The sequence below is a fragment of the Dermacentor silvarum genome, chromosome 6 (genome assembly GCF_013339745.2).
Source record: "Dermacentor silvarum isolate Dsil-2018 chromosome 6, BIME_Dsil_1.4, whole genome shotgun sequence".
Classification (NCBI taxonomy): domain Eukaryota; kingdom Metazoa; phylum Arthropoda; class Arachnida; order Ixodida; family Ixodidae; genus Dermacentor; species Dermacentor silvarum.
In genome coordinates this window covers 80,020,350-80,034,350 of record NC_051159.1, presented here as the reverse complement: position 1 = coordinate 80,034,350, position 14,001 = coordinate 80,020,350, and the positions used below count along the sequence as shown (strand labels likewise).

The 14,001-nt window shown below is 46.6% G+C and overlaps 1 protein-coding gene across 1 annotated transcript in view; it reads left to right on the top strand.

Annotated features, from left to right (window-relative positions):
- Positions 1–4,744: 4,744 nt before the first annotated feature.
- The window catches only part of LOC119455649 (transmembrane protease serine 9), a 58,481-nt gene continuing 49,224 nt past the window's right edge, over positions 4,745–14,001 (top strand). Inside the window, exon 1 of the mRNA XM_049669065.1 lies at positions 4,745–5,002. Coding sequence (XP_049525022.1) covers positions 4,745–5,002 — 258 coding nt within the window. The remainder of the gene's footprint in view (positions 5,003–14,001) is intronic.

Sequence of the window (14,001 nt, the reverse complement as noted above, 5' to 3'; positions counted from 1 at the left end):
TGAAAAAGCACTCAGTCCTAATCATGCATGCATGCATGCATGCATATACTCGAGCTAAACCATCCTGTAGGGCAGTGTTAGAGCGCCCGCCTCGGCTGCGGGAGGTTGTGGGTTCGATTGCCACCGCCGCCGGGCACCCACTGGTTCAAATGAGTACAAGCGTAGGATTACAGGGGTGCGCAACCAAGCCTCAGCCCTAACAGCACGGTAATTGACTCTCCCAAGGAACGCAATTCCATACCAAGGCTTCCAAGAAGTTGGATTACAGGCGCGTACCAAAGGCCCCCAGCCAAATCGGTATGGTTCCTGCTCATGCGGTCACCCTCGTGTAGCATAGATGTTACTCTTTCTTGGATGCAAGCCGGGAGTACTCGAATTCATCCGGAATCATTCGTGCGTACGCTGATCAACACCTTGCCCCAGGCAATGGGTTACAGAGGCTCGCCACAAACCTCCGGCATGGACCAGCCATGGCATATATAGTACAACGCAACACACTATGCGCGCCACCGCTGCGATCCTTCCGGGAGGAGGGGGGGGGGGGGGGGGGAGCTAGCCCCCCCCCCCCCCCCTGAAATTTTGATCTTTTCATGCTTCACCGAAAATAATTACTGAAAAATAGCTGCTTTCCTCAAGTAGTCAAGGCCCTCAGCATGTACCCCCCGAAAAAGATTCCTGGCTACGGGCTTGCCGTAGTGTTATCCATAGCGTTAACCTTAGGTCATAAGGCCTCAATAAATTTGAAACTCGAAGTTTAAACTTGAAAATATACTAAAATTGTATACGCTTCACTGCCCATCTTTTTGTCACAGCTGAATTTGATGTTTCATTATAAAGAAATTTTAATGAGGAAGACAGGGAGGAGCATGGAAGGGAGAGGGAGTTATTATATGTGGGAACCGAAGTGCCTTACCGTAGCGCAAATCAAAAGATCATCCGTTCCAATAACAGAATGAAGCTCATTTCAGTGACTTGTATATTATTACGTAAAATGACGGTCTGCGCGAATTGGCAGGTCGTACGAAGATCACTGGTGTGCTCAGAGTAGCCGGCGCGTCTGTTTCCTCGGTGTAGTGGTTATCACGCGTGCTTCATACTTGTAAGGTCCCCGATTTGATCACGGGCGGAAACGTGCTTTCTTTCTTCTTTGTTTAATTATTTAATAGTAAAGCTGCTTTTGCTTTTTGCTATGACTGATCAAGTACTACTGATACCTGATGGTAACTTACTCTTGACGAGATGACAGAAGGCAAAAACTGAGTATTTAGTAGCTCAATTATAATGTTGCTTACGAAGCCATTGAAATTAATCCCGAGACCTCTATTACGAGTCTTTCACAACAGGGCTGATTTCTAGTATAGCACAATTAAGGCATAATAACGCTGTCGGAAAAGCGTAACAGAAAAGACTGCCTCGAACCGCATAATGGATATCCTCGCAAACAGACTGTATACTTGTGAATGTAGCCAGAACCGGAGCTAAAATTCAGCAAAAAGTATGACTAAGAGCCTGTTATATTGATGTATTGGAAGGTTCTTAGTTAAAATTGTGTCGAACAGAAAACGGCTTTTTAGCGCGGGAACTAAAGGGTGATCAATCCTTCTGTTATTATTATTTCGTGCGATTTTTAGTCAACGATGACGCCGTTTTCTGGCGCCTCAGATTTTGACGCAACTTTCTCGAGATACAAGGTCCATTTCGTACGGGACAACCTTTCTTGTTGAAATACTGAGAAATTGTTTAAGTGCGTTTACGAAAACGCGGTATGACATCGGATAATACTTACAAGACTGCTCAGATGCACCCTGGCACTTTCGAAACCTCCACCAGGAACTCCTTCGGGAATTTAAACGAGTTGTTGTTACACGTCCCTTGTGCTCTGGGATGACAAGTCTAATTTTTCGTTAAAGCCCTCTATATACTAATCATAAATCACAACATATCAATCAGTGCGTTTCTTACAGCAATATGACACTGTATATTGCAAGCTGCAGCTGGCGTGGACCAATCAAAACCACGATCTTGCGAACGTCGGTGGTTCCACGCGGCATCACATCCGGCGTAAGTCGGTCATCATGCTCAGTCTCGGGCAATCTCAAGTGCACTCTCAACTGTCGCACGCCTCATAAGCAAAATTACAGAAAGCTGGATGAGTTGGAGTGGATTCATAGCTGCACTATGTCCTTTGTCCTCGCCTTGTAGCGCCATATTTAGGGCAGTTATGAATTAACACCTAGTAAGATTAATGCACTATTATATGAGTACCATTTACACTTCAGCCGTGGTCTGTTGTGAGTCCTGATGTCTCGCATTGGTAACTTTTACTGCTATTCGCGTGCCCCTCTTGCCGGCTGAACCTAGGTCAAACTTGTGGTTTCTTCGTCGTTGAGTGCATTCACATAATTTTTATATCAAGTTTTCCAGTTGCCATTGTATTGGAATTGATAACATTATGTGAAATTTACAGGAATGAAGTAGCCTAGATGCGCACTACACCTCCATAAGCTAGCAGTTTGCGACAGGTCAAGCATTACTTCGCTAATGCCAAAATGAAAATATAAGAGCCCCTAATCGGTTTCTCCAACAATGGGTCAATACTGGAGTACGCATCCATCATTTTGGACGCGCAGCTGCATAAATTAGGTAACGTACTGCAACGAGCGCCTAACCTGGCAGATGGATTCGTTTCAAGCATTTGTCACTACGTGAGGTACGGAAGTGTTAAATGTTAGGCTTAACGTTAAGAGACAGGAAGAGAGTGGTGTGGATCAGAGAGCAAACGGGGATAGCCGATATTCTAGTTGACATTAAGCGGAAGAAATGGAGCTGAGCTGACCATGTAATGCGTAGGATGGATAACCGGTGGACCATTATATATAGAGTTACAGAATGGATACCAAGAGAAGGGAAGCGCAGTCGAGAACGGCAGAAAACTCGGTGGGGTGATGAAGTTAGGAAATTTGCAGACGCAAGTTGGAATCAGCTAGCGCAAGACAGGGGTAATTGGAGATCCCAGGGAGAAGCCTTCGTCCTGCAGTGGACATAAATATAGGCTGATGATGATGATGAGGTAAAGAAGTAGTTTTCTACTGTTGAGCCTCGTGCACTGCAACTTTGCTCGGACAACCATAGTTCTCAAGGCTTTCATCATCATGCCCCCAACGGGAAAAAAGGCTCTTCTAACCTTTTGCCTGTCACATTGTTTCACAAATTCGAACAACACGTCATGTCGTTTCACAATTCCGAACAAATCCTACCTATAGGAAAACGCCAGGAGACTAGGGCAGTCCTGTAAAAGCATAACAGTGCTTACTCTAGTTTTTCTTCTGGCAAGTCACATTTGTAACGCAACAACCATGTAGCAATTATCTGCACTCTCTGCCATCTCTAGCAATAGTAGTAGTCAACAAGCCTTCCTAACTATAAAGTAGTTAGTAGTAGTAAAGTAGTAGTAGTAGTAGTAGTAGTAGTAGTAGTATAGTAGTAGTAGTATAGTAATAATAATAATAATAATAATAATAATAATAATAATAATAATAATAATAATAATAATAATAATAATAATAATAATAATAATAATAATAATAATAGCCTTTATTGCGAGTTCTTTGGTACATGTATTTTTTGTGAGGTCTGCCGAAGCCTTCCAAGGGCTTGTGTGGCAGAGACCTGACAGTCGCGGAAAAATCACTTTAACAGGTTCTCGAGCATAACTAATGCTCCCAAATATAAACTAAAGCTCTTCACCATTTTTAATAACACTTACAAACAAATTACCAAGAAAGCGCTAAACAGAGTGAGAAAAGTGCTATATGGCATTGTCAAACAAAACACATCACACTATAACATGAATAGACACTGTTTTCTAAAAAAAAAAATCGCGAGATAACATTGGTTTAAAGTCTAAACCAATCATAATGCTCACATAGACACAAATAAAGGTTAGCTTTATGCGATAATATATTTTTTATGTCCCCTTTTTTAAGGCGTTCTTTAAGCCGGATAAACTTCGTTGCTCCAGTACTGAAGTGGGAAGTTAATTAAACAAATTCGGAATATAATACTTTCGTTGCCCTTTACCATAATTAGTTCTTGTCCGAGGAACAACATATCTGGAGGGATTTCGTAGATTCATGTGGTTTTTAGCAGGTACGCGAAAATTTTAATTCCAGAAATATCGCGGCACAACAGAAAGGAACACTGAATCAAAGTTCGGCATTTCCAGGGACCTGAACAAGTTAGCCGTATCAATGTTTGTGTTGTAGGCTAGTATATTTAGAATATTCTTTAATAACCTTGGCTTTCCAAAAGCTACTGCAATTAAAGAAACAACAGATATCATATCTTATATGCGAATAGGCTAGCATATGAACGATCATTTTCTTTATTTTAATAGGAGCATAGCTTCTATTAGAAGTAGTAGTAGTAGTAGTACCTAGTGGTAGTAGTACTATGAGCGGCTTTTATAGTTAAGCATGCAGCCTCGGGTTCGAAGCCTGCCTGACAGAGTGAGGAAAAGGTACGTACTTTTTATCTCACAGCGCAGCTGAGAACTTCAAAATGTTATGCCGATTATGCAAAAGAGGAGCATAAAGCCCATTTATTAGCTCTGCCCCTGAATGGTTGGCGTTCGCATAATTTTTTTTATTTATACGCTTTTCGTGCATCAGTAGCCAGCAACGACGTTTGTGCTGAACGCTGAGGACTCCTACTCTGCTGGGAGATCCTCCCCGCAGAGCTTGCCATGGAAGAGATGGTCATGGACTCGTCTGGCGGCCAGCTCAGACCGCCCGCGGCTCGGAAGAGACTCAGTTCTTCAGTAGGATGCGACGCTGCTGATTCTGAGCTTTCTGACTCAAGGTCGGAAGATTCGGATGTTTTCATACCTGCCAAGCACCACCGTTCGAGACGGAAGTCTCCGGCATCGTCCTCAAGCGAAGCGACCATCATATACAGCAGCATCATGACCACGACAGTACCCTTCATACCCGTCGACGTGACGGTAAGCCTGAATGCTATCTCCCAACAGAAACTCAATGATTTCTTCTTCAAACTTGCCCCTGGACTAATCCAAGAAGTTCGCGTGAACCCCTGGAAAAATGCCATAGCCGTTGACACAAAAGATGATAAGATGGTGCAAACTCTGCTTGGTTTGTCTGAAATTTGTGGTGTCGTCTCTGATGTCTACTTGGATCTCAAAGACGACGTTTTTGAGAGCATGATCGTTTGCACACTACCATGCAAAATAATTGGCGTTCGTAGGTTGGGCTCGTCAAAGTGCATGCAAATATTATTTGCCGGTGGAAAGCTGCCTAGTCATGCAAAAGTTGGACTTGTGCGCTATCCTGTTCGCCCCTTCGTACCACGGCCCTACAATGCCATAAATGCCTTAAGATTGGTCATGTTCAGGGCTTTTGCACCAAACATCTGGTCTGTGCCAAATGCGGTGGGAATCACCATGTAGATGCTTGTGAAAGTCAGATATATCAGTGCCCTAACTGTAAAGGCGAACATTTGGCAACGGATAAAGGATGTCCCTCATTGAAGGACGTACAAAAGGCACTAAAAGAGAAAGCCAAAAAGACGCCAGCAGGAGATGAAAGCACGCGTCTCCGTAGTGCTGGTTCAGTGACTGGAAATGCCTCGACTAAGCAAAAAACAGTGCGTTCAAGGAATGCCAAACAAACAACGCATCGAAAAGAAGGGGGGCGGACCTTCTACCTCTCGGAGTCATCGTGGCCAGCTCTGCCATCGAAATCGTCGGAACAAGTCTCTACAAAGACTGTGACCACAGTGGAGAACATTGGAAACACAGTGCATAAACCGGTTTCAGCCAACGACGAGTCGCAACTTGTCAATCTTCTGAAGATGCTTGTCAACGTCATCAGGTCTCTAATCGCCGGTCGTCAGACACCAGCAGCATCAGCAGCAGAGCAGCTTTTGGAGGCCCTCGTTCCAGTCTTCGACGGCCTTCAAAAGACGTGTTACCGGAAACAATTTTATCAGTTGTCAGCAGCCCCCTTTGTGCTGCAATGGAATGTCAGATCGCGGCGACCGCGGCACGCTGATCTAGTTCTTCCACTCATCGCTATGAAGACTCCACCAGATGTTATAGCGCTTCAGGAAACTAACGTAAGGAAAGACGAATATCGACTGCTAGGCTTCATGGGTGTCCACAGTAACACTCGATGCGCGGAACCAACCTGTGGCTCTTTCCAGTGTGTGGACGCGACGCATATGCGCAATGCTTCAAAAGCATCAGTGTGCGTACGTGCTGACTTGGATTTGACGGTTCTTGACACCGATGACATCTGTGATGATGAGTTTGAGTGCACAGGTGTTACTGTGAGCCTCAAGGGTGTGACTACGACGGCGGCAAGCATATACAACCGACTTACACGTTCTTCAGATACCTCACTACTTGAGTACTTAGTGTTTCGGTGTTGTGCGTCGTTGGTGTTATGCGGATATTTAAAGGCTCCCCATCCGTGATGGTGTAGCCGCCCCCAAAACAATCGTGGCGCAGAAATTAACGAGATTATTATCAATAATGATATGCAATTACTGAATTACGGTTCACCTACATTTATAGGTAGAGGAAAGGAGCATTCCACTATAGACCTTGCGATTTCAACGAGAGATGTGTGCTTAGCCTGGTCATGCGAAGCTGACCCGTCGGGCTCAGATCACCTGCCCATTTGGTTAACATCAACACATACTGCGGGCCGAGAGACTGCCGTCTATACAGTGACAAACTGGGATAAGTTCCGTCAGCTTATCTCAGAGGCACCATCTCAAGACAGTCTGTTCAAATGGGTGAGTGAGTGTTTACGACAAGCTACAATACAACGATGACGAATTATCGGCAAACAAAACCCCGATCTTAAGCTTTTGCGGCTCCGTGCATGTCGACGCCGCGCTTATAGGCATGCACAGCGCTCTGAACGACGCACCGACTGGACTCTGTATAACCGCATTGATGCAGCCATACCGCGGCATACAAAAACAGCTTCGTCGCAAGAGCTGGGCCGCCTTATGTAGTTCGCTGCATACTGGAAGTGGTTTTAGAAATGTGTGGCGCATACTGAAGGCTCTCCGCACTCCCGAAATCAGCAAGAACCCTACGGCTGCTTTGTGCATAGCGACTGGCCATTCATCAAAAGTTCTAGCGAAGGCATTTGCCGACCTATTCGTCTCTCCTATGTTCAGTGACACCACAAATGACCACCTTCCTTCTTTGACATATCAGAGTACTATGACTGCTTTCTACGGTCCAGCCTGCCAGATGGACGAAGTAGACTTCACTCTTGAGGAGCTGCGAACAGCGCTCAGCCTCTCTAAAGGCCGCACTGCCCCAGGTGAAGACAGTGTGACGTATCAAGCATTACGGAACATTGATAACAGTTTTCATGACCGTATACTGGAAGAGTATAATGAGGTATCGAGAACTGGTGTAATCCCTGCTGAGTGGAAATCGTCCGTGGTATTGCCAATTTTAAAGCCCGGGCGCCCTGCACGACAACTCAAGTCCTACCGGCCGATATCCCTAACATCAAATGTAATCAAGTTAATGCAGCGAATGGTCCTGTTTCGTCTAGAAGACAGGCTAGAGAAGCTAAATTTTTTCCCTGATGTGATGGGCGGTTCTCGTCGCCGCCGTTCAGCTCTGGACAGCATTTCAGACCTTGTCTCAGCGCTTGAATGTGCTAAAGGAAATAAGCACTCCGCCTACATGCTCTTCCTAGACGTACAGCAAGCTTTCGACCCGGTTTCGCATCAGGCGATTATTTTCACTCTTGCCACCGCGGGAATTTCGGGTCGTCTGCTCCGCTTTGTGTGGAATTTCCTATCGGAGCGCCGGATGAAATTGCGTGTCGGAGCAATAACAAGTGAATCCCGCACTGTTAAGTGCGGTGTCCCACAGGGCAGCGTTTTGTCGCCGCTTCTGTTTAACACAGTACTCGCCGCGCTTCCAAGTCGCTTGCCTCGAGACAGTGACTTCCCTGTGAGCATAGCTATCTATGCAGATGATATTTCTCTGTGAATAAGCGGCCCTTCGCACCTTGGCCCACGACTTCGTGCAAGCTTGCAAAGAGCTCTGAACGCGACTTCGGAGTACTTGGGTGAAGTTGGCCTGCAGATATCACCTGCTAAGACGGCTGCAATAGCATACCACCCTAAACAACGCGGTCGTCGAACAATGAGCCGACTGTACCTTGACGAAACGCCGATAAGCTGTGTGCGACAACACCATTAGTTGCGCTTAATTGTGGATGATCGCATATCATGGCTTCCTGTCGTTAAATTCATACGACACAAATCGCAATCTATCCTTAAGTATGTGGCCGCCTTGACTGCTAGAGGTGCTGGCTGTGACCAAACAACGGCTCTGCAGGTGTACCAATCATCTGTACTCTCAGGCATGATGTATGCGTTACCATTCCTGAACGTTCCACCTAGTTTGATGGCCCAATTGGAACGTGATCATCGCGTTGCCCTTCGACTAATGCTGGGATGACCTCGTGAGGCGCAATCAGTTCCATTACTCACTGAAGCACATCATTTACCTCTAAGGCTACAAGCAGACCAGACAGCTCTATATCATATCGAGCATCTGCACTGCGCATCGAATGGTCAAATGCTCCTTGATCGTCTGATTCACCGCCCGTTTTCTCGTATTGGAAAAATGGCGGCATTATTTATGGACATTACTGACATTTCTGAACATGATGTTTCAGTTACGCCTTCGCCTCCGCAAGATATCACCAAACACCCATTTACCTTACAATCCCTGACATACACAAAAAGTCTGATGTGCCTGTTTCGGCCATATTCTAATTGGCTCAGTCGCACACGTTCAACAGATTTCAAGATTACCTTCAAGTATTTACAGATGCATCTGTACACAGCGACGGTCAAGGCGCCTCTGCAGCTTTTTTCTGCCCTTCGACTCAAGTACGACGTATATTTCATATACCCCATCCAGCCTCGTCAACAACTGCGGAACTAGCAGCAATTAATGTTGCACTGTAATACGTGCAAGAGAAGTTAACCTCACCGAAGATTGTCATATTTACGGACTCCTGCGCTGCACTGAGCAGATTACAGATTACGACGCAGTCACGTTGATTTCCCAATTGTGCGCAGCATTACTGACTCTGCCAACAAAATTTTATCATGTAGGGTATCTCTCGTTGCTCAGTGGATACCTTCGCACGTAGGGATCGCCGGAAATGAAGAGGCTGATCGACTGGCTTCAACTTGCACTCATAACGACTGTACTTGCCCTGAAATTTTGTGCAAGCTTGATGACGCTCGTCTGATGATTCGTCGCTACCTACTCAAGCAGCATCCAGACCAGCGCGTCGCAAATGAAACGTTCCCGCCACGTGTTCGCGGTTGAGGCTTGCCTCATCGCGCTAGAGCGCAACTGCTCAAGGTAAGGGTTGGCTGTGTGAACTTGCGCAAACGTTTATACAGACCAGGATGTGTGACCAGTCCATCGTGTACGTCTTGCGGTGGCTACGAGACACTTCAGCACCTGATATTGGAGTGTCCCGCTTTCAGTGCGCAACGCATATCGCTAGTGAGGGACTATCATCTCCTTGGCCTGCGGTGTACGGCAATAGACGAATGTTTATACCCCAGTGGTTGTGCGTCTCGACGTGATCAAGCTCATCGCGCTCTCCTTACTTTTCTAGAAGCAACGAACTTAGGGGCACGTTTGTAACCCAGCAACTATTTCTTTTATTTTACATTCTTTAGTAGCGTGACCTGCAAGGGCGGTCCCTACTGCATGTTGTACTTTATTTTTGAGACTTGTCATCTCGCTCTTTCTTTCCTCTTTCCTCCCCTCCTTCCTATCTTTCCTTCTATGTTTCTCTCGTCCTTTCTGAAGCGTAGGCAGGCGTTGTGCCCCTTCTGGTGGCAGTTGCCAGCCTTGCTCCTCGCTTTCTCTTTCCTGTGTATATGTTTTCAAACCAAATAATAATAATAATAATAATAATAATAATAATAATAATAATAATAATAATAATAATAATAATAATAATAATAATAATAATAATAATAATAATAATAATAATAATAATTTTTTGCAGGGCTATAGTTGGTGAACAGACATGACGGAAGTAGGGCGAAAATTCGGAAGTGTAGCGCTCTATCCTGTCACCTCTCTTCTTTCTCCTGAATTTTCGCGCTACTTCCGCTATGTTGGTCAGGCTCAGTTTGCGCTCGGTAAAGTTTTTTTTGTATTCTTAAAGCTTCCGAGGCACAAGAGAGCAGCAGGACCAATATGCTTTTGGTTTCACCCGCTACGAGCACACCAGTTATGTCTGACTGTCTCATGGTTGGCATATAGGGTCAAACGAGTCTCTTAGATCGAAGGTCCAAAGTCAACTCGAATCGAACGAGGAAGCACAAGAATAATTGCTATTCTCGAAATCACAGGTGTGTAGGCACGGATATTTACACCGTGTGCTTTGTTATGCAGTCATTTAACTGCATCACAGTTCTCGCGTCAGCCGTCTCATGGCTTGTCTTCTATACGTCTTAAGGGAACACGTGCACTTTCTCCATCCAGCGCCGCACGCTGTCACTTTGGAGTACGCCAACTACACGGCGCGAACAATGTCTGCACCTATTCATCGTCACGGGCTGCGGACGCCCATTTGCGGTGTGTCATATAATTGCCGCATTCACAACAACGCCGCCTGCGTATAGCGTAGCTAGATCGTGAGCGTCAGCAACGGCAAAACGCTTCCCAAGTTTTTTCCCCCTGGTCCCGCCGCCAAGTGGGGGTCACCCGGCAGACCAAATCCTGCTTGCCACGAGAAGGAAAGCGACTTCGAGTCCGTTCGGCTGAAAGCAAGATTCGTGCACGGCGCGGATGCAACACCGCCGAGGAGGGGGGGTTTTCCCGCAGGCCCCATTTGACTGTGCCAGTGAATTTTTGTGCTTCTTCTCGTCTGTACTTTTTACTTTCCTCTGGTGAAGAACAGTTACGAAGGCGCAGGGCAGGCGTGGATGGAGAGTACGCCATCCCCGAGGCTCAGTGGTTTTCGAACGAGGGAGGGGGGAGCTTCGAGTGGCGAAATGGGTCAGACGGCGCAGGGTGGCCCACTTTCGGCGACGCGGGGAAATTTCGCGATGCCGCTTTTCGCTCGCGTCGCTGTTTGACGTGGGGCGCGCGCGCGCCGGTCAACAACGAAAAGGCACGACGACGCTCACCCATGCCAGCGTAAGCGTTGGCCCGACGAGTGGTGAGCCGGACTCGGTGGGAGCTTGCCCGGTACGTCGTTCTCCTCGAGGCGTCGGCGGTCGTTCGCCGGGGTCGTTAGACCGAGCACGTGAGCAGCAAGCGATAGAGAGAGAGGAAGGCTTCACTTTCGGCTATCGTCTGTCATCGACGCCTCGTTATTTTATTCTTTCTCTTTCATTTCTGCGAAGTGAGCACTGAAGCAGTTGGCATGCCATCCTCGTATTACGTAGAACTTCAAGCTAGCTGTTTCAAATTGCAGTTTTGGTAGGGTCTAAACGCCTCTTTGCACCTCAAGCCTACGTTCGACTGAAGATTGTGTCCCGACGATCTGCGAGCAAATGCGGGTGGATTGTCCATTTGTACGTCGTGTTGTGCGGTGATTTGCTGCAAGTTGTGACATTTGCCGTCGCGCGGTGTGCGGAGTGCTTGATGTCAGCGCGGGCGACAACCACGGCGCGATCAGAGACGCGGCTGTGCCCGAGCGACGCGAAACGTCGTCCAAGTACCGACGACCGGGTTCGTCGACTCCTTCGCCTCCTGATTTGGCGTCCCACGCCAGGAGGACCCGTCGCACACGCTGCCTGCTCATAGCACCGCCTTGCGTGCATCTCTGTATCTAGTCGTCCCGGATCTCTACGGTCCAGATTCAAAAACAAGGTGCGTTCTGGAGTCCTTCGTTATGCATGAAACCCCCGCACGTGCCCCCAAGTTTTCCTTGTTTTCTGACGGCCATTGTCTTGCGTTGTATTGCGTATCTTTTTGCGTGTATGCATACGCTTTGGTGAGCAGAAAAATAAAACTGCTTGCCCGCACTCGCCGTAGAGCAAACACGCGACGGCATAGTATGTAGCGCGGAACAACGTCATGTAAATTTCCGTGTATCTATTTGTAAAAGAAGCCCCCTGTGAGCACTAGCCGTTCTATCAGCGTTTTTTTTTTTTTTTTTCTACGTGAGAGCGTTCTCGAGCATTCAAAGCTAGAGGTTGAAATCATTTATTCCCAAGGACAGGTAAAACAAAAATTCACTCCTAAAATATTTACTGAAGAGACGACCAGCTTCCAGGGATCAGATACAAGTAACTGGTATCCTCTTCGGGTGTGTCATCTTGTCCAAACATCCCGTCGAAACATGTAAATGTGTGTACAAAATACGAAAGAACAATAAAAAAAATGAGGCTGGTGAGGTGCTATCAGGAGCCCTGTATAGCCTGTACTTAGCATTAATATTTAATGCCGTTTCTCCTGTGCTGGCTCAAGTCAGTTTCGTAGAAGTCAAAAGGAATTTTACAGAAGTGAATAGTCGAGAAAATGCACAACGCGCTCTTTGCCTCTCTTCTGCTTTACGTATTGAAAGGATAGAGAAAGAGAGGGTGGGAAATTTATTTGAGTAAAAGCTGAGGGGTCGGCCGGAGGCAGCTGTCCTCTAGCCCGTTAGTCTGCCCAGAGGAAAGAAGAAGAGGAGAAAAGGAGGGGTATGATGGTAGGCAGTAGGATGTGAATCTATGGACATTCATGTCCTGAAAGCCCATTCACAGTCTTGAATGTGAGCTTGTGTTGCTGAAGTATTGTAGGAGCACTTTCATAGCTCGCCTTGTTGATGTATAAGATGTCCGGCCAAGGAACCTGTAACACGTCTTTACTGAACGGCCTGTGGCCAATTGGCACTAAGGAAGAGGTCAATGCATGCCTGTCGTTCGCACTCATTTTGGGGACAAGCAACCGGCATGGGCTCCACTGTCTCGGGCACTTGGCGCAAATCACAATATATCGAAATTTTCATTATTTCCACTGAACAGAAATAATACAAAAAGACTGAAAGGTAACCTGATCTTTCAGAGCTGCTGTGTGCTTGGATAGAAAGATAAATAATAGATGAAGCGCAAAGACGTTAACCGAAGTACCTGTCCTTTTGTCTACTCTGCTCTGAGGGAAGGGAAAGTGTAGAAAATGTAAGAATAAGCGCAAATAAGAGATGAAGCTTTCCGCACAAGCACGCGAAAGGCAAGTGACAACGACTGCTGCATGTCTGATAAACAGTCGCGATGTTTCTTTCTTTCTTTCTTTCTTTCTTTCTTTCTTTCTTTCTTTCTTTCTTTCTTTCTTTCTTTCTTTCTTTCTTTCTTTCTTTCTTTTTTTTAAAGAAACACGCTAGTGTTTTAAAAGCAGCTAGGTCACACATCGGCTGTGTCCAAGGGTCGAAGCGATCCGTTTTCTTTCCATAACGAAACCGTTGTGAATGCGGCCGAGCGTGGTGCAGAGCCGTTTCCTTTGTACGACGAAACGAGGACCATCATACAGAAGGTGTGCAACCCGCCGGGGTGGCGCAGTCAGCTAAGGCGTTGCGCTGCTGAGCACGAGGTCGCGGGATCGAATCCCGGCCCCGGCGGCCGCATTTCGATGGAGGCGAAATGCAGAAACGCCCGTGTGCTTGCGTTGAAGTGCACGTTAAAGAACCCCAGGTGGTCAAAATTAATCCGGAGCCCTCCACTACGGCGTGCCTCATAATCAGAACTGGTTTTGGCACGTAAAACCCCAGAAAGAAGAAGAACAGAAGGTGTGCAATCGTCTCTGTTCACCTACAACAGTGGCGTAGCCAGAAATCTTTTTCGAAAGGAGGAGGGGAGCGGGGGTTCTGGAACGCTTCTTCAAAGAAATTTCAGAAGGGGGGCACGCGCTCGGTGTGCCATGTCATACATTAGATACATACAAACATGCCATATCAATGAGCCCCAGCCGAACTA